This window comes from Drosophila navojoa, chromosome X (assembly GCF_054131105.1).
Source record: "Drosophila navojoa isolate 15081-1374.11 chromosome X, UAZ_NAV_1.0, whole genome shotgun sequence".
NCBI classification, from domain to species: domain Eukaryota; kingdom Metazoa; phylum Arthropoda; class Insecta; order Diptera; family Drosophilidae; genus Drosophila; species Drosophila navojoa.
The window spans coordinates 3394777-3414854 of NC_142895.1; the positions used below are offsets into that span (position 1 = coordinate 3394777).

The 20078-nt window shown below is 42.3% G+C and overlaps 3 protein-coding genes and 1 long non-coding RNA gene across 4 annotated transcripts; 3 read left to right on the forward strand and 1 right to left on the reverse strand.

The window, feature by feature from the left end:
- Window positions 1–2766: 2766 nt before the first annotated feature.
- Window positions 2767–3949, forward strand: LOC108655582 (mitochondrial carrier homolog 2). The gene has a single exon (XM_018107347.3). The coding sequence runs from the start codon at window positions 2846–2848 to the stop codon at window positions 3914–3916; it is 1071 nt and encodes a 356-aa protein (XP_017962836.2). The 5' UTR covers window positions 2767–2845; the 3' UTR covers window positions 3917–3949.
- Window positions 3950–7600: 3651 nt separating this feature from the next.
- LOC115565344 (uncharacterized) lies at window positions 7601–8648 on the forward strand. Its single transcript, XR_016197520.1, has 5 exons — window positions 7601–7891; window positions 7957–8065; window positions 8129–8210; window positions 8272–8439; window positions 8497–8648. It is a non-coding gene; the product is annotated as an uncharacterized LOC115565344 (long non-coding RNA).
- Window positions 8649–12981: 4333 nt separating this feature from the next.
- LOC149090525 (E3 ubiquitin-protein ligase RBX1-like) lies at window positions 12982–13589 on the forward strand. The gene is made up of 3 exons (XM_089264925.1): window positions 12982–13116; window positions 13232–13259; window positions 13317–13589. Exons 1-3 carry the CDS (start codon window positions 13057–13059, stop codon window positions 13514–13516), a joined length of 288 nt encoding a protein of 95 aa, XP_089121051.1. The 5' UTR covers window positions 12982–13056; the 3' UTR covers window positions 13517–13589.
- Window positions 13590–17240: 3651 nt separating this feature from the next.
- Ir7b (Ionotropic receptor 7b) lies at window positions 17241–19759 on the reverse strand. The gene is made up of 3 exons (XM_018110184.3): window positions 18693–19759; window positions 18271–18528; window positions 17241–18102 (listed from the first exon to the last, which is right to left on the reverse strand). The coding sequence occupies exons 1-3, from the start codon at window positions 19527–19529 to the stop codon at window positions 17302–17304; spliced, it is 1896 nt and encodes a 631-aa protein (XP_017965673.1). The 5' UTR covers window positions 19530–19759; the 3' UTR covers window positions 17241–17301.
- Between the last annotated feature and the right edge of the window lie 319 nt (window positions 19760–20078).

Genomic DNA, 20078 nt, shown 5'->3' on the forward strand with positions numbered 1-20078 from the left:
GCAAGCTTAGGATTTGGAAAACAATTTTACTGTTAGTGGAATGTCAACGTCAGGCCCGTGCCTGGCTCCAACTTTTAGCAAACACCCAACTCACAACCATTCAGTCGCTATCTCTCTATCACTCACTCTCTCTCTCTCTCTCTCTCTCACTCTCTCTCTCTCTCTTTCTTTATCTATCTATCTCTGTCCGCTTCTCGCCAATCTATTCGTGCCGAAACGTAAAATTTAAGCGCGCGCGCGGAATTCACATCACTAATTAGTGATGTGCAATAATCGTGCGGCAACTGCATGATGCCCATCGAGGGGGCGTGCCAGGCTAGAAGTATTGTTTCATTGTTCTCTACGCCCACGATTACCTCCTCTCCCCCCCTCGCCGCTGGCTGTTTCAGAGATTTGCGTCCCGCAACGCTGTTCGCTTCAAAAATTGCAACATTGTTAATCAACTGTGCGTGTCGCATAAGTTGCTTTTGCGGGCTCAATACTATTTTTTTCTTTTTAGAGTGGGCAGAGTTGGCGTTCTGCTGGGGAGCCTCTCCATTTTGGTGCTGTTTTTGGCAATTCGTTTTTGGGCTAGCCTCTGTCAACTTAATGGGGCTTTAGCCCATTCGATTGCACATTTTGACCAGACGCTTCAAAAATGGCCAACATTATTGTGGCAGCAAAAGGGGAGGTGGGGAGACGTGACACGAGTCACGAGGTGTCCAAATGAAATTCGAAAGTGAGTTCATTCATATGGGAGCGTAACTGAAGCTCGCTGAGGTCTGATTATATTTTGGAACTTGGGGAAGATAATGATGCGTGATTGATTGCTTAAGGGCAGGAAGGATTGATTGATTGATTGATTGATTGCTTGATTGCCGAAGCAACTAAGAAATTAATTGATTAATCGAGTAATATTAGATGCTAGATTATCCGAGTAATCATTGCATAACTAAGTGATTGATTGATTGACTAATTGTAACTTTTTGGCAAAGTGTTTGATTGACTGCCTCGCAGACGAAAGCCATAGGTAGTAATTAACTGATTGATGGATTGTTTAGTGGAGTGACTGAAGACTGATTGATTGATTGACAACTGTCTATTTATTGATAAGGTGAATGATTGACTGTTGATTAAGTCAATCAATCATTCTGAAAGTCAATCATGAATGATGACTTAGTAGAGTAGTAGATTTAGTAGAGCTTAGTAGAGTGACTGAAGACTGATTGATTGATTGACAAATTTCTATTTATTAGCAACGTCAATAATTGAATATTGATTGACTCAATCAATCATTCAGACAGTCAATCATGAATGATGATTGCTTAGTAGAGTGACTGAAGACTGATTGATTGACTGACAATGGCCTATTTATTAGCAAGGTGATTGATTGACTGATAATTGAGTAAATCAATCAATTTGACAGTCAATCATGACTGATGGATTGCTTAGTGGACTCACTGAAGACTGATTGATTGATTGACAATTGTCTATGTATTAGCAAGGTAAATGATTGACTGTTGATTGAGTCAATCAAAGATTCAGACATCATCAATCAGCTGCTTGAGTGAATTACTGCTGTCTAATAAAATGATGGACTGACAAATTGCTTGATTAACTAATTAAATTCTTCACACTGCATGCAAAGCATTTAACAACACTGCAAAACATTTTGATTGCAAGTAAAATCGAAAATAAAAACGGTTTGATGCACAGACTTCATATATACCCTATACATAGTCGAGCTTTTTTTCTGAGAGGCTTTGTCCCTGGTTTTTACGTTTCATTTGCTGCAGCGTGTAAATAAAAAGAGCTACAATTGCAATTCTTACACATTGCTTGTGCGTGTGTGTGTGTGTGTGTGTACTGTTGGCAATATGGTTGCATTTAATTGACCAGAAAAACAGCATAGAGTAGAGAGACGCCTAATTGAAATTTCATGTTCGGAAATAAGTGGCAAAATGGTGAGACGAGACAAAGAGGGGACAAACGCGATGCGCTAAAACTGTGGCAAAATAAGAAATGAGATGGGAGAAGAGAGAGAAGAGAGCCAACTATTTGGGTGTTCCACTATCTATTTAGGCTACAAACTATGAACAGGCATCATGTGCAATGAATTTAGATCAAATACATAGAAAACCTAATGAAATATCTAATTGTCTTTGATTGTCACAAATCGAGTTGAGTGAGGGAGAGCTACAAAGTGGGACAAAGGAGTTTAGTGTGAAGCCAATTGCAGGAGAAACTCCAAGTTTTTTCATATTTGTAATACGTTTTTTAGCAATTGGAGGCGAAGGGGGCGTGGTATTCAAAATCTGTAGAATACAAAATCTTTGTATACATCAAATGCATAAGCACAGTAAATCTGAAAGTATAATTGCGTTCAAATTAGGCTGAAAAAACGAAGTCTATTTATCGATTATTCTCGATAAGAAAGTAATCAGGTGAGCTATCGGAAAAAAGAGATAAACTTGTATTGCGTATAGTATATACGAGTATACAGACAAAATTTCAGCTCTCTAGCTCATATATATTCTGAGATCGACGCACTCATACGGACGGATAGACGTACAGCACTATAGCGAACCAGCTCGTCGCCCTAGCTAAGAATATGTGTATATACTTTGCGGGATACCCGCTGATTCCTTCTGCCTTTTACATACTTTTGTACAGAAACTGATTTCTCACTTTCAATGGGTTCGGGGTATACAACAAGCCTGGCAAGAAATGCCAAATTTCGTGTCCAAATTTTGTTAAAAAATATAGCCTAGGCAGCTCAATCAGGCGGCTAGCTTAACTCAACAAACAAATCCAAAAAAAAACTTTATATTTCGAGAGAACAAAAGTAGAAATTCAACAACTGACCATGCAGAAATATTGTAAAACGGGGGACAAGACCATGGCGATGGACGATTGCGATATTGATGTATTTGGGCCACGTATCGAGGGGGGCGCGGCATTGCTAGCTAATCGCGAGCTAGCCGTGGCACTGCGAGCTGATGGGGACGAAGCCGAAGAGGAAAATCGGGCATTGGATTGTGTGGAGACCGTGCGAGCCAAACCGAACGAGTTCTGGCGCTTCATGCTGCGCATGAGCCTCGGCGCTGTGATGCATCCGTATGAGTATGCCAAGATATTGATGCAGCTGGGCTTCGAGCCGATGCCCGCCGTCATCTCGACCAACTGGCTGGGGCGTACCACCCTATTTTTGCCCAGCGCGAATCACTACTTGCGCTACATACGACAAATCGATGGAGTCCCTGGCCTGTACCGGGGCCTCATTGCCCGGGTCATGGGCAGCACCGTCTACGCTGCGTTCTCGGGAAGCCTGGTCAACTTGCTCGGCTGGAGGCACCTGGAAACGCAGACTCATCCCTTTCGCAACTATCTCTGCAATATGCTGCGCGACGCACTCATCCTTACAACCGGACTGGCCATCTCGCATCCGTTCTACGTCATCTCGGTGCGCCAGATGGCTCAGTTTGTGGGCCGCGAGGTGATCTACTCGAGCCTGAAGGGCAGCGTCGAGGAGATCCTACAGCAGGCTGGACCGCTCGGCTTGTATGTGGGCTTTGTGCCGCGCCTCCTCAGCGATCTGGGCGTCCTCTTCTGTACGAGCACCCTGAGTGCCCTTTGCGCTCGCTTCGGGCTGTTCAACTCCAGGCGCAGGGAGTACAACTCGGTGCTGATTCAGTTCGGGGCCGTCATGCTGTTCTATCCGCTTCAGGTAGTGGGCGCCTGCATGGCCTGCTCTGGCTCAGCTGTGGCAGCGGGCGCACCACCCTATATGCCCGTGTATGGTCAGTGGGTCGACTGCCTCTCGGATCTGGTAGTACGCGGAGATCATTATCGTGGCGCCTTCATGTTTCGCCGCGTCCTCTCCAAGGTGCAAGTGCAACGCTCCCGCGATCCATTCACAGTTTCCCGCCTGATGTAGTCGACAAAATGGAGAAGAATACATATATTTATTATAGTTCGTTTGGTTTGTCAAAAGCTTTTAAAATTTGCATTATATGAAATCGTTTCTGTTTCACCCGAAACTTTTCAAGTTTTTCTTATTTGTAATCTAAGTGGATTTTGATCTAGGATCTTTTTTTATATCTATGGCTTAATCTGTATCTGTATTAAATTATCAAATTATTCCTCATGTTTATACCCTGAACCCATTGAAAATGGGAAGTTGGGGTATAATCTTTTTGTGAAAAAGTATGTAACATGCGGAAGGAATCATCGCAGATCTCATAAAGTACATATATTCTTGAGCAACGACGAGCTGAGTCGATATAGCCCTGCCCATCTGTCCGCCCGTCCACCTGTTCGTCCGTCCGTCCGTATGGACGCCGAGATCTCAGAAGATATAAGAACTAGAGAGCTGAAATTTTGTATGCACACTCGTGTATACCATACGCAGCACGAGTTTATAATAGTCTTTCGATGGCTCACTCGATATATTTTTTATCGAGAATAATCGATAAATAGATTTCGTTTTTTCAGCCTAATTTGAACGCAGTTAGACCTGGAGGCTTCAGATTTACTGTGTATATACATATGATCAATACAAACATTTTGTAACCAACAGATTTTGGATACCACGCCTCTTCTCTTCCCAAATTTGTGAAAAACGTATTTCAAGTACTAGAGACTTGTGCTTTGGAATGTACATACATTTGAACATTATGATAACGTTCTGAAACTTTCATTAAGATTATACGTCTAGAAATTAGATTATTCAACAAATAAAATCGAATAAATGCAGCGCAGTCCAAACGCAGTCGCTGCTTACTGTGCCGTTAGCAAAGCGCGTTGTTATGTATGGATGCATGTGTATGTATGTGTGCATAGAAGAGCTGTAGAATGATAAGAATATCAGCTTGGCGGGTTCAGGGCATCTCCTAGTCGAGCAGTCTCGAGTAGAGCCTTCTTACTTGTTATTCTTAAAATTTATCAAAATTTAACTAAAATTTTTTCAAGAGCCATTTTAATTCAAGCTTGGAATTTTATGAGCGCCTTAACTAGGCACTGAAGTAGATGCCATTGTTTTCTGCACTTCGGCCTTGTTCTAATTTGAATTATATGGCCACACACACACACACACCCATTAGGTGGTCTGTGTTAATTCATAAGCTAAAATGCCTAGCCAAATTTTGTGGTATGATATGGGAGGGAATGTGTGGGAAATGGGCTTGTTGTTGTAAGCGTTACGTTCGGTCTCGTTTTTCTTGGCTTCAACATAAAATGTCAGCAGAGATTAAGTGATAGAAATCTGTGCATGTACAAGATTTTATAAACCAACCAGAAGAGCTGCACACACACACACACACACACACACACATACACAATGATGCGTTACTGGCAGCTGCACGTAATGAAAATATCAAAAATCTTCAACGAATTTTGCCGACGCCTTTTGAAGGGCAAGGAAGGGGAATAAGCACAGTTTAGCTGCTGCTGTGTGTGTGCGTGTGTGTGTGTGTGTGTGTGTGTGTGTGTGTGTGTGTGTGTGTGTGTGTGTGTGTGTGTGTGTGTGTGTGTGTGTGTCGTGTGTGGGTGTGCGTTGGTTCAGTTGTTGGTTAGGTTCATTTAGGCCAGAGAAATCAAAAGTCAAAAGTTAGTCCACAGCCCACAGAGACTTGAGTTCTTGAAATAAACGACTAGTTATTACATGAGCTTGTGTGTGTGTGTGTGTGTGCGTGTGTGTGTGCATGTTTATGTGCCTGATGTGTGTGCGTGTTACGTGTGCCATGCACATGCACATGATGACAATGACAATGACAGTGCCTGGCCACACTGGCCAACCAAACAAGGCAAATTGTGTGAATGCACAAATGTGAACGACTAAAGGATACCCATTGAACTCCATTGAAAAAGGCTGTGCATGAGCTGCGATTAGCTTTGAACTATCTGCAATACAAAGCAAAAATGTAAAACTGGAAATCGATATTTATCGATAAGATAATGTAGAAATGTTATAGACATTCATATATTGCTTATGTGGCGGCAGTTGGCTTCTAGTGCATTATACCCGTTCCCACATCACATGGAGGAAATCGATATTTATCGATAAAATAATGCATAAGTGATATAGACATTCATATATAGCTTATATGGCGGCAGTTGGCTTCTAGTGCATTATACCCGTTCCCACATCACATGGAGGAAATCGATATTTATCGATAAGATAATGCATAAGTAATATAGACATTCATATATAGCTTATGTGGCGGCAGTTGGCTTCTAGTGCATTATACCCGTTCCCACATCACATGGAGGATAGAGCGAAGCCGAGGCGTACAGACTTAATAACCAAAAAATGCAATCTGCAACTCTGTGGCCCAGACGCCAACGCAGCGCCGGCAGACCGAACTTGGGGGAACTTGGGGAGCCCGCAGTCGCAGTCGCAGTCAGGACGCCTGTGGACAGCTCTATGACATATACATACGTACTGCATGCACGCATGCACGCATGCAGCATACCGCATGTGGCTCTCTTCCTCCTACTCCGCCTCCTCCTTCTCCTCCTCCTCATATCCTTGCGTCCTTTCTCCAGCATTTCGTTCGGCTTTCTTGACTTGTCTTGTTGCTATTTCAGCCTGGAAAATGCAATTAGGCTAACGATGCAGCACAATTTTGTCTTTAACTACAACGAGTGTGCGAGCGAGAGGGCTCTAATGGGGCAGCAGCTGGTTGCAGTGGGGGAGTAGGAGGTGCCGGCAGGCAGCAGACCTGTTCTCTGGTCAACGAGGGACGCTTCAACTGTTGCGCTACGAAGCTCGAAGGATAAGAAAACTAAGGAAATCTTTGCTGGAATTATTTTTCTCTTGACTTCGTCTGTCTGTTTGAAGTACAGCTCATATCCCACTTTGTTACCTCTAATAGGTTTTCATTCTTTCTTATTTAGCTGTGAATGTCTCAAGCTCGCCTCGCTCAAAATGGTTAAGGTCCAAGTATTTAACATAATGCTTCGAACTTAAATGTTTCTGTTTCTATAGGCATATCATGTGCTTAGTATTATCTATGTGTATGTGTGTGTGTGTGTATCTATATGTGTATATCCATCTGTCGGAAATGTCGAACAAATGATGCACTTGCTGTCTATTGAATGAACATGCATTGGTCTCGTTTCTATTGGAGTCGAGTTGACCAACATTTTGTGTGCCCCACTTAATTATTATTGGAGTACGCCTCACTTTTGTGTTGGGGCCGATATTCGTATATTAATATCGATCAAAGCATGAATTATTATTGCAATTCAATTCAATTAAATACGGAATCGCATCGCTTAGGAGCTTGTCTATGAGCAAGAACAGCAATCTATACAAAACAATTAATAGAGTCTATCTCTCTCCATCATTCTCTTACTCCCTTTCTCACTCTCTTGATTGTCGCTGATTAAGACGAAAATTTTCACATATAATCGATAATTTTGCCTTCAAATCGATAAAAGGTCTTAGAGGGCTTCAGTTCTTGGAGCATATCTCCTGCGTCTTTAGATCTACATCTACGAAACTTTGAATTTAGTTTCTAGAGTAGTTCAATTTTGAGTACATGAATAAAATACATCTATATAGTGTGCTTAGAGTCTACAATCAATCGCACCTCACAACCTCTCCTAATCCCATTTGTGTAGTAGGCTTTGAAATCAGACGAAAATTTGGAGCAGCTAAGCTCCGTTTGTAGTAAAATATTTCATTTCAGTTTAGGCTCTCCTCGAGTAAACAACATTTCCAAATTTCAGTCGGAAAAATAAAAATTTTTTGTGTATATTTTTTGTTTTGTTTTGTAAAACATAAAAGTTTCGGTTTCTTTTTTTTTTTTTTTGGGAACTCGAGTGCAAAATTCGTAATGTGTTTTAAACTCTAATTTGAGCAACTGTTTATGTGTTATTCATTGTGAATTGGGTGTGCAACACGATGGTGAGTTGCTTTACGAGAGCACATACTGTAGATGGAATACAGAATGTGATTCAACTATTTTACAGGCATCGCGGATGCTAATTGTGAATTTATAGGTTTTCAATTTTATGTTAATTAACAATCGTCCAAAACTGAAGTTTTAAGTGTTCTATTACGTATTTCCTTGTTTGAAAGGTGAGTTTGGCACATGAATATATTCTTTGAATGCACATAAATACAATAATTCAATTTCTCTAGTGTTCACTTTCTGAATTTGTATAAAGTTTGATCGCCCTGAAAGCAAACTATCGTACCTTTGCTTCAGGGTGACCAAAATAAGGTAAGTATCCCATAGACCCCATTCTAAACGCTCCCTCTAACAACGCCCTGAACGCGCACAGGTATCATCAAATCATTTAATATTACAATCAATGGCAAACTAAAATATTACATCAAAATGTGGCAAACTGTTTAAATAGTAAATACATCGACATTCATATATAATATTCTTATACTGCAATTCGTTTTGGCAAGATGAAGACGAAATCCGATGTGAGTGCATAAGAAAAGTAAGTTGTTGCTATATAAATCTTAATGCGTAGAGTCTAACTGTTCGTCTTTCACAGCTCATGAGGCGCTATCAAAGAAATGGCAAATACCATTCTGCACTTTGGCTAATTCCCATTAGAGCGAATTTCCATGGAAATTCCAAATTTATAGTCGTTCCAAAATCGTGTAATTCAGTCAGAGAATGAAAATAAACAACTAAAGAAAAATATTTCTATTGGCTATTTATTGGTAGCTAGTGAAGAATGTAGCGAATATATGTGGTATATCGAGGGGAATGTACCGCAAGTGGGAAGTATTTGGGAGGTATATTGTAGACTTTAGTTTTCCATAAGTGTTTGCTCTATTTTCAGGCAAATGTTAAGGATTATCAGCTAGATCCCATCAATTATTATTAGCCCTTATATAAGAACTTTTTGAATTTACCCGCAATCATCCACGATAGGCTGAGAATGTTTCATTGATTATTGAATTGGTAAATAAGTTCAAATTGAATACTGTTAATTCCAAAGAGAACTCGATGACAAAGGATCATAAAGGATTTGAAGTCTGGCCCCAACTGGTCGTAATACCCAAAAAGGCAAATCGTGCAAACAGAAATATGTACACATATTTTGAGCTTTTGTCAAAAATAATTTCAAGGTATTACAAACAGTTATAGAAATTTTATAAATAATTAATTGCCCAGAGCATAGAATTATTCGTTTGCAATTTTTAATGCGTTTTAATTGTTGGTACAATTGTTGTTGTTGTTGTTGTTGTTGTTGTTGTTTTCATCCTCTTGTAGGCCCCCTTATTATCCAAAAGCAACAACAATTTACATTCCAATTGTTGTGTTGCCTCTGCACACAAAAATGTTGCATATTTGAAATTTCCAGCGGCAACGGCCAAACGATGGGTATTAAAGACTGCTTAACTGAAATTTAGCTTCTATTCTGTATATTTTTGGCCTTTAGCTCTTTGTCTTACTTAGGCAAAACAATTTAGTTTACAAATAATAATTTTATTACATTTTCACTAGATACTACATTAATTTACAGGGTTACTGGCAGTCGAGCATTTGTTACGTGCATCATTTATGCTTGTGTGGGTGTTGCCATTGATCTTTGTAATGAGCCACATACACAAACACACACATACATACACACATATATACAGAGTATATACAGTACATATATTATGTGTTTGTGTATTTAAAATGCAATTTGCATAGCACACGTCATGCGGGGGCTATATAAAATTTTTAAAATGATTTATTTAAGCGCATTGTTGCCATTGAGCAACAAAAACAAGAGCAAAAATTACCAAATTGGCCGCAATTAAGACCCAACAAAAATGTGGCAACGGCAGCTTTAAAGTTCAAAATGTATTTATTACTGATGAAAATCAAAAAGGGGTGAAAATTGTTGATGAAGTGGGGCAAATGCAGGCGGGTTGCCAAAGTTGCAGTTGCATTGGCAAAATTTATATATATGTATTTAGTTAGTATTTTGGCTCGGGTGCCATTATGGGCACACATAAGCTGCCTATGCGGCTTAGACATTTTTTAGCGCTTTATAACTATTCAAATCGGCAGCCATCATAGACACAGACAAAGAGCAGTCCGCCATGTGGTATATTTTTTTTTTTTTGGTATTTTGTGGTTAAGCACACGCCAATCAGAATTTTGATCATACGCCATTTTGAGTGCCGTCCGACAGAGGCAGAAGCAGTCTGTGCAACACACACACACACACATTCGCATGCACATGCACTGCAGCAGCAACAAATGATAAGAGTTTGTCGTTTTTTTCCACTTTTTTTTATGGTATTGGAAAAACTATTCAAGTCTAATGGCACGAAAGAGAATAATGACGCACAATACACTTCGACAGTTTAAACGGATTCACATGATTACAAGACGCACACACATGCATGCACGCACATACTCACATAGTAAATGATGTCTGTCTGTCGCCGTTTGCAGAAACTTGTTAACCATTTGAAGGCGACAAATGTCGTGCGCATTAGAGCCCAAGTTATAAGGACGCAGCACTTGGCAGTCGCTTCGAGCTGCTTTGCGCTTCTCTTCTTCTTCTTCGTGTCTTCACACACACACACACATCGCGCTGCTTTTTGGCATGCAAATTCGAGAGCGCATTTGCCTTGTTGGAGCTTAAATGAATTGCACGATTTAAATTTCGCAAATTAGATGTGTGACAACGAAAAAGACAAGCGAATGCATCATTAATTTTAAAGCGAACTTTTCGGCATGTCGATCAGCTGATCGCTTGCAATACAGTGCTGCCATCTACTAGTTCATCAAAATGTGCTAAATTAGCCAGTTGGGTGTGGACTTGAAATTAAAAACGGAGTATATGTATGTATGTATGTATATATGTGAATGGCATGTTAGCACGCAACCAGGACTTGAGGTTCATAAAGCAACAGCCGCAGCCACTGCAGGAGCAACTGCTTCAGCACCAACAGCAACTGCAACTGCAGCAATGGATGTACATGTAAATGCGCGCATGTGACAATAATTCGTTGGCGGTTTGAGTGGGCCTGTGGGAGCCGTCACGTTGTTACATTGATGGTGGCGTCTGTTTGTTTGCGCCGCAGGCGGCGCATGTTGTGGGGCTTTGACTATGATTTTCTAATTCAATTATTATTCAAATCATATAATTTCATCTTTACAGCACGCGCAGCATGGCAGCATGCAGGCGGAGAAGAAATAAATTACAAACAAATATATATGGCAACACTGGCAGCATGTAAATAATCACATTACGCACATGCGGTCGCTGCTTGATGAGTGCGCAAAAGCGATGACATTTTAGCTTTTTTATAACCATGGCGGGCTTACGCGAAGAAACAATGTGTGAAAGGCAGGAAGCAAGAATATAGCTGAATAATAATAATTAGTTTAAAATAGATTTACTTTTTTGCGTTTTATTGCATATTTATTGATAGCGATTTTTGGCTGTTTTTCTTGTAGATTTGGCTTTTTAATTTCTGGCAGCACTGTTGGCTTCAAGCACAACAATAAGACAGAGAGACGTACAGGCAAATTGAGAAACCGCTGTGCTGCTGTCTGTCTGTCATACAATCCAATTTGAGGCGCCGCCAACGAGGACGACTGCCTGCTGTCATCTGGCAACGCCGACGACAATGTTGCCATGTCACGCGCGAGCCGCCTACAATGAAATTTATTTGCTTTGCTTCGTCTTTCATTTTGCGCCTTTTGTCTTGCTGCTGGCAGCCGGCCGGGCCTTATCCTTCATTTGTCCCGCTGTGCCGTCACTGCATTTATTTATATGTATGTATGTACATATGTATGTATGTATATTGGTATATTATTGTGCATATTAATATTGTTAAAAGCGCGTGCCGTACGCGCGCGCCTCTCTACAAAATTAGCCAGCCATTCATTGAAGCGCACGCTGTGCGGTTACGTCTGGGCTGTCCACAAGGGAGTGCGAGTGGGAGCGAGTGAGAGTGAGAGAAAGGGGCGTGAGGGGTCAAGCGAGTCGCTGAACGGTTGAATAAATGAACGGGCGTATCAATTTACACACCGGAAAGCACACACACACATGCGCAGGTGTCTCTGTCTGCCTGTGTGTGTGTGTGTGTGAGTGTATATTTATAATTTTTGTATGTGTGTACTTATTAATGCGTATTCATTGTCACATCCGGCGCAAGGAAATTATATTCGCCAAACGCAGCCGGACAGCCGCTTTCCCGCCGCGCCGTCACCGTCGCCCCCTCATCCACTTTGTGTTCAACTGCTTTTGCCTTGGGGCTGCGGCCAGACGTTTCTTTTGTAGATTTAATTGAAATAATTGCAAAAATGCAAATGGAACAGACAATAGTTGACACAGGATATTAAGCATGGCAATAATAATGATGATGAGCATGTTGATGACGATGACGAAGACGATGATGATGTTGAGCTCCTGAGCTATCCAGCCGTTGTTTTATTTTTTCCTGTTGCTTTTATAATGAACTAATTAGTTTGAGGAGCGCTCAGCTCTGGAGATCATGGCAGCTGGTTGATTCCATGAACCAGTTACCCTTCAGTGTTGGGTAATTGCACTTAGTCATCATAAGTAGTTCATGTTCATGTGATTCCTTTGAGAGACTATCCAATTGCCAAATAAACTAACTGTTATTTAAATGAGTCGCCAGCTACTCGAGCGCAAGTGTTGCAAAACGAGTGAAAGTGAACGGGGCAATTATTAACTCCAATCCATGCCGCAGCTGGCCGTGGCATTGTCAGGCCATGGGCCAAGTGAAGGGCAGCTGATAACATATTTACTTACATATTTGCCATTTATTTTTGTTTAATTAAACGAACGGATAATATCATTGACAATTGTGGCACTTGTCGCAATAATTATCAAGGATATGCATGCATATATCGAATGCCAGGCACAGACACGCTCAAGGACCATGAAAATGAAACCAACAGAATGAGAATATATAAATATATATTTGAATAATTTCGAGTAGGCTTTTTGCTGCATCGCTGGGAAAGCTGTCATCTGTCATTAGGTACAGATAGAAACTATTTAGTCTACTGTAATACTTAGTTAGCAATCGTTTCAAAAGGTAGCAAGCAAAAAACACAAGAATTCAAAATGAAGGAATTAGAGAAAATTGATAATGGTGCCACAGACAAGAAAACCAACAATTTCCAGGTAATGCATGTGAGAGAACATCGAGTTGTATCTAATGAAATGATGGAATCACCCACAATAATAACCCAAACTCTAAATCGCTCTATTCGTTTCTTTTCTTTTCTTTCCATTTCAGTGGAATGCCAAGGCTTTTTGGGCTTGCGGTAAGTTACTTTTAGCAATTTGGTATTTGGTATAATAGATGGCTTTCCTTAACATAGATATTGGGGCTAATACTTGCGCCATTTGTCGCAATCACATTGATGAGCTGTGCAACGAATGCCTATCGAATATGTCCGTTGACTGCCCAAAGGCCTGTGGGGTCTGCCAGCACGTTTACCACTACCATTGCATTTCACGCTGGCTGGCCAAACGTTGGGTCTGCCCCTTGGACTACCTCGCCTGGCAATACAAAGACTGAACCAAATTTCCAAAGTGAGAATAGCGAGTAGACACAGATGTGTGTGTATACATCATCCACAACTAAATAATTACATATTGATATGTATTCGAAATAAATTCAATGCATTCAATTGTAAGATTTGGTATTGTTTTTACTTGAGATCTGATAGAGATGGCTATATATAATACTATATAGATAGTATATACAGATAAGTACATGTATTCATGTAGTACATGTATTCAGAATAAACTCATTGGATGCAATTGTAAAACTTGTTTTTTTGTGTAAGATCATATAGGGTTTTTGTATTATCATAATCTTATGAGCCTGTATGAACATTATATATTAATCTTGAGTTTGATTGTCTTATCTAGCAGTATATTAAGTGTGGGCAAATAAGGAAACTTCAGACTTCATGCAACTGTATGCAAAAGACAGATTTAATAGGTAAATACTTTAGATTTAGTACATAAATTTACATAATTCTAACTCAGAACAGTCCCAATTGCTCTCTCAGCATGTTTTACATATCTGATATAGCTGATTGGTATTATTTGCATTAATCTCATAGAATCAAGGAGTTAACCCATCGAATATAACAATACTTTGCAGTTTCATCTATCTCTCTCTCTCTCGCTCTCTCTCTCTCTCTCTCTCTCTCTCTCTCTCTCTCTCTCTCTCTCTCTCTCTCTCTCTCTCTCTCTCTCTCTCTCTCTCTCTCTCTCTCTCTCTCTCTCTCCTCTCTCTCTCTCTCTCTCTCATCTGGCAGCCATACGCCGCGTTGCTTAAGTTGCAGCTGCAGCAGCCCCGTCGGGCCCCGTCGGGTAACATTTGTGGCCCGGCGGATGTGAAGGATGAAGCTTGTTTGGCTGAAGTCTGCGGTCTCTCTGTGTCTGCTTAACTTCCGCTGCATTTGGCTTTTAGCTTCGGCTTTCACGTTGCTGTTGCTGTTGCTGTTGCTGTTGTAGCTGTAGCGGTTCCTCTTCCTGATGCGCGTTGTCCTGTTGCTGGTGCTGCTGCTGGTGCTGGTTCATGTCTGCCTCATAATTGTGTTGATTAGCTAATTAGCTGCAATTCCGCGGCCGGAAATTGCCCGTTTTGTGTGGCCCAAGCAGCAGCAACAGCTGATAAAATGGTTACCATAGCGTCGCTCTTCCTATCCCACTCCCTCCCTTTCTCACTCTATCTCTCTATGTATATGTACATCTCCTTCTCTCGAACTAACTCTAATTTTTAAGTGCACTCGCTGTCGGCTTGCCACATAATCTTGTCATGAATATATTTGTTTTGTTTGCCTTGACTCGTCTCTCTCTCTCTCTTCCCCTCTGCCTTTCGCCTAAACGTTAAAGTCGCGCCATAAAAATTCATTGGCAAAAAATACGAAAAAAAAACAAGCGAGCCAAAGTATTACCAATCGCCGCGAGTAAGCAGTCCAGACGAGTCGCATCTCAGCTCTGCCTCTGGCTGTGCCCATAAAAGTTGAGCCACATCAACGAGCACTGGGCGGGCCCCAGATCCAAGCATCATTCACTCGCAGCTGCTTGTATGAAAGGCTTCTGAGAAACTCTTACTCGCTCTACTGTTAATCGTAGTATTGTTATTCACTGTACTGTTATTCTCTGTACTGTTACTCTCGCTTCTTCAGGCTTTTAAACTTTCTACTCATGGTTCTCCCTTGATCTCCATTAATCGATCCCTCACGCGCTTTCTTCTCTCGCTCATCCTCCTCCTCAGTCTCTCTCTCTCTCTCTCTCTCTCTCTCTCTCTCTCTCTCTCTCTCTCTCTCTCTCATTGTCTCTCTCTCTCTCTCTCTGTCTCTGTCTCTCACTCTCTTCGCACCCACTCTTTACTCGCTCGCTGTACATGATGTCGACCCAGAGAAATGGCTGAAGAAAAAGAAAAACATTTTATAAAAGGAATTGCACAAAGTTTTCCTCAATATTAAAGAGAAGATGGGTTAGGGACGGGTTTCTAAGCGAGAGAGAGAGGGTGCGAGGGCATACGACGACAATGCAGGCAAAGGCAATGAGCTTAAGTTCAATACATTTACTTGAATTTTCAGCTACGATGACGACGTCGATGTCGTTGACTACTTGGCATCGGGAGTGGATATGCTCTATGCCATGGCTGAGGGGTGGAAGCTGATGGGTGGCAGAGTCGACGGCTGGGGGCAACAGGGTAGCCCCCATGCCCCATTACAGCACATTCTGTGGCGCAAAAAATGTTCGGGAAAAGCGCAAATGTGCGAGGCGATAAGCAAAGCAGCAGTAGCAGCAGCTCCACTCAAAGCTCGATTCTGGCGCCTTGGGAGGGACAATTTTGGCTGTGTTTTATTTTTTCGGGACACTACATAGAGCTGGGCTCCGTCCGAGTCCTATTCCAAGGCAATACAATATGCGCTTGAAAGTCAAATTATATTTATATTCATAGCTATAGACGCTCAATCTGTCAACGAAAATCCACAATAATAAATTGAAGCAATACGTCGAGCATCAATCATCCAACTTTCTAGTCAATCAATCAACTCAACTTTCATGCTCATTTTTTTCCATAAGACAAGATTTAGGCTTTACCAACTCTAAATAACTAAGCAGTACAGAGAACATCTCAAGTCAATCAAGCAGTCAATCAATCTACATCATCCTACTATAAGGCATATAGAGGCGATTATCAAAATTATAGGCTGAATTTTGGATAGCAGTAGACTAAATCAAGTCTGTCAATCAGCTAATTCTTAGTTTCTAGCAAAACCAATAGAACATTTTCATAGCTAGACGTGGTATAGCACTCATCAATCATCATCAATCGTTTCAATCAATCAATCTGTTAGTCCTTTTAGCTCTTACATAATAATGAGATAATAATAATAGTCAATACGAGGCTAGCAATCAAACAGTTTGCTAATCAATCAGTCAATCAATCAAACATTCCTTCATCGCTCTTATTTTAAATTTACAAACTTACGCATCAATCAGTCCATTGATCGAGAAGTAAGTCAATCAAGCCCTTCCTAACGCATATATCGCATAGCTCTTATAATTTTAGGCTGTATTTAGAGACAGAATCTCTAGGTCAAGCAATCAATCATTCAGTCAATCGCTTTCATTTACAATACTTCAGAATCAGTTGAGCTGAAGCTGCGAAAGGGTGTTAGACTGTGAGCATCACTAACGGCATTTACCAACGTTTTTCGGCACACACCCACACCCATCCACATCCCACACACACACACACACACACATTGGGCGAGAAAATTGATGTCCATGTGGGTGGGCTATGTGTGTCTGTGTAAGTGTCTGTGTGTGCAAGCGCTTTTTGTGGATTGAGATTTTGGTGGCGCGTTTGTAAGTTTTCCGTATTCTTTTTTCGCTCTTTTGCAAATTTATCGCTTTTAGATAAAACGTTTTGCGTTTTTACGATACGAGCAGCAAACGCTGCGAACTATCAGCGAGCGATGCTGGAAGAGCTTTGTTTTTATACCCTGTACCAATTGGGCAAATGATAGCCAGATGCGTAATGCGGCAGGAGGAAGCCTTGGCGACTGCATAATGCCGATGGCAGGAATATCGATAAATATCGATTCTTTAAGTATGCTTTCTTTTCACATAAGTCGGCCAAGCTGGGATATACCATCCGGTATGTAGGGTATATCCTTTAAATATATATATCATTTCCTTGTTGTCTTATTCCTGATGAATATAAAACAGAGTCCAGGGTATCCCAGAGTCGTTTCTTTGGCCTGTACACTGCTGGATTATGAAGTAATTTAATTAAAACGTTTTAGCACAAAATAAATTTCGAGCTTATTTATGCAGCAACAGTTCGAGGCCAAAGACGAGCACAGAGCCGAGTAGGGCCCACAGCGTTAGCCAGAAGAGGGCGGCCAGCTCCTTGAAGGATAATACCAATAGTTTGGCCTGCACCGCCTCATCCTCGCGCTGCTCGATTTCGCCCTCCGGCTGATGGCCATTGAGCGTCTCATAGGGCACCGCCGGGATCCGGGCGATGCTCTGCTCGGATTCATCCACAGCGCTAACATATTGCCGGGTCCAGTGCTCGAGGAAGCCATGCGAATGCGCCTGCATAATCTGCTCGTTGAGCACGCCAACCAGATGCGAGTGCCGGCGCACATTGAACGCCAGCTGCTGGGTGAAGATGCGCTCCCTGACCAGATGCAGCCGGCGACTCATCGCGTGCACCTTGCGAAAGTAGCCAAAGTATTCGTATGGCGTTATGATCGCCACACGCGCATCGCTGCCGCTGAGCGCGGCCAAGCCGGCAAAGGACTGCAGCTCGCTGGTCTCCAGCTCCTGCGGCGGTTCCCGATCCTTCAGCTCCGGCAGGCTTTCCATCCAGCGTTGCGCATTGCCAGGCGCCAGCTGAACCGTATACCTCTGGGCCAGCACCTCGGCTATGGTCTGCGGCGGATTGCGCTGCCTGTCCTGGCGCAGCATCTGGTACATGCCCGACTGGTAGGCGCTGCGTATGACCAGGGTGCACAGCAGCCACGTGACCAGCAGCAGGCGCAGCGAAATGCGCTGCGGCAGTTGCCGAGACAACAGATTTCCGCCTATGGTCAGCACCATCAGCAGGTAATACGGATGCTGTGGTAGAATTGTAAAGAAATCAGGATTGTAAATAAGCTTTTCTTAAATAAATCTAACCTCAACTCAACAATCACTACCATAACCTCAAAAAATTGTGAACTTAACCTCAATATTTGTGTAGACATTAACATATCTATACAAATATGAATTGTAGTCATATTTTACCTGCGGCATCTTCTTCGCAAATCGCTTCAATAGCCAAACGACGAAAAAGCCCAACGCTAGGACCAACGCAATGGCCCGCCACAGAGCGGGATGAAAAGGAAAAGCCAGTTTCTCATAGGCCGAGTAGGCACTGGGCAGATTGGTCACCAGCATAATGTGGCTCATGAAGTAGTACCTGGACTGCGAATAGGGCACCTCATCCCGCTCGTTGGGCTTATAGTGGAAGCCGCCCAGAGCGTACTCCGCTTTACTAAAGATCTGTAAACAAAGTAAAATTACTAAAATAATACTAAAGTATATACCAAAATATTGTAATCATAAATAAAAATACCGAATAAAATACCCATATGTTAGTTCAGTACAGCACTGGTTTCTCTTCAATGGTTCAACCGTAATACCCAAGATATATCACGTATACGCACCTTCTCAAACACCCCGCCGGACTCTTCGAAAGTCTCGCGCACTTGCGACTCGTTCAGCCAGTAGAGGCCGACGGTAAAGTTCAAATTATCGGCCATGAACTGCAGCAGCTCGCCCTCGATGCCCAGGAAGGTGCCATCATCGCGTCTCACCAAGTACGGCATGTCCGGCCAGGTGGCACAGGTCAAAGTGCAGCCATAGAAGTTGTCCAGCTTGGCTGGGAAATAATCGTCGAGCTGCCAGGTACCCAGGTTGCCATCAAATCGATTCACAATACTGGCACGGACACGCTGGCAGCCGTGATTCGCACTGTACGGAAAATAGCTGAGCAGCAGCAGATCCTGTCCGTCGAACATCAGCAGGCCAGCTTTCAGCACGCTGCGGCTCCACAGCAGCTTCATGACCAGCTCCGGCTGCGGATCCAGCATATAGATGAGCGTATAGGACATATCGCTGGTTGCGCCCAGCTGTTCGTAGAGTCGCTCCAGTGCACGCAGATCCTCCACCAGCAAGAGCACAGCATGCCTATACGGCCTGTACGCAAGGACCCTCTGCTGGTACAGGCAGCGCGGTTGCGGCTCTGCGGCTGGCAATGCCATCAACACGCCACCCAGCAGCTCCAGCAGCGGCGACCGCGCCGTCAACGAGCTGTACTTCAAGTGAACGTAAAGCGTCTGGCTGTGCGACATCTCCGACTGCTGCAGCACCTGGGCCAGTGCCAGCGACAGCGAGTCCAGCCTTGAGGTTGTCTCCATCACCAGCGACGCGTGACATTGCGGCGGCAGCAGCAGCAGCAGCAGCGGCGCCAAACTGAGCAGAGGACAAACAGTAAGCCGCATTTCTCGGCTTGTGAGCTGCAACTGACATCAAATGGCTTTGCCTTGTTTTTGTTCCAGCTCATGTTCTTGTTCTTGAATCGGCGACTCCAGGGAAATATATTTAATGGACAGCTAATAAGCACTTGGACGTTTGATAATTCGAAATGCTACCCTTTGCCTCATGATTAGCATTTATCTGATTGTCACAATTACTCAATAAGGCGAACCGTTAAAAAATTGCTTCATTTAATTGCAATCGATTAGTGGTTATCGAAATGACGATCCACGCACTATCGTGTCAAACACTAAAAAATACCAAAAGAGGAGAGCGATGAATATGCTGAATAAACAATAATTGGCAGATGAAAACTAAATGAACAATAAACTGAGATGAATTATAAATACAAATAATTAAAAAATACTTGAAGAGTCATTATCAGATACATCATCATCATGGAAATTTAATAAACGGTAACAAAAGTGAAACCTGAGCCATTCAAAAAAATACCAAACAAAATTAGGGAAATTTAAACGATTTGAACAGAGAGAACTAAGTGATCAAAATAAGAA

Coding starts and splice junctions, on each gene's coding strand:
- Ir7b (XM_018110184.3), bottom strand. CDS start 19,529: ATGCGGCTTACTGTTTGTCCTCTGCTCAGTTTGGCGCCGCTGCTGCTG. Junction 18,529..18,692: donor CCGGCGGGGTGTTTGAGAAG/GTGCGTATACGT, acceptor CTTTGTTTACAG/ATCTTTAGTAAAGCGGAGTA. Junction 18,103..18,270: donor TTGCGAAGAAGATGCCGCAG/GTAAAATATGAC, acceptor ATTCTACCACAG/CATCCGTATTACCTGCTGAT.
- LOC108655582 (XM_018107347.3), top strand. CDS start 2,846: ATGCAGAAATATTGTAAAACGGGGGACAAGACCATGGCGATGGACGAT.
- LOC149090525 (XM_089264925.1), top strand. CDS start 13,057: ATGAAGGAATTAGAGAAAATTGATAATGGTGCCACAGACAAGAAAACC. Junction 13,117..13,231: donor AGAAAACCAACAATTTCCAG/GTAATGCATGTG, acceptor TTTCCATTTCAG/TGGAATGCCAAGGCTTTTTG. Junction 13,260..13,316: donor CAAGGCTTTTTGGGCTTGCG/GTAAGTTACTTT, acceptor TCCTTAACATAG/ATATTGGGGCTAATACTTGC.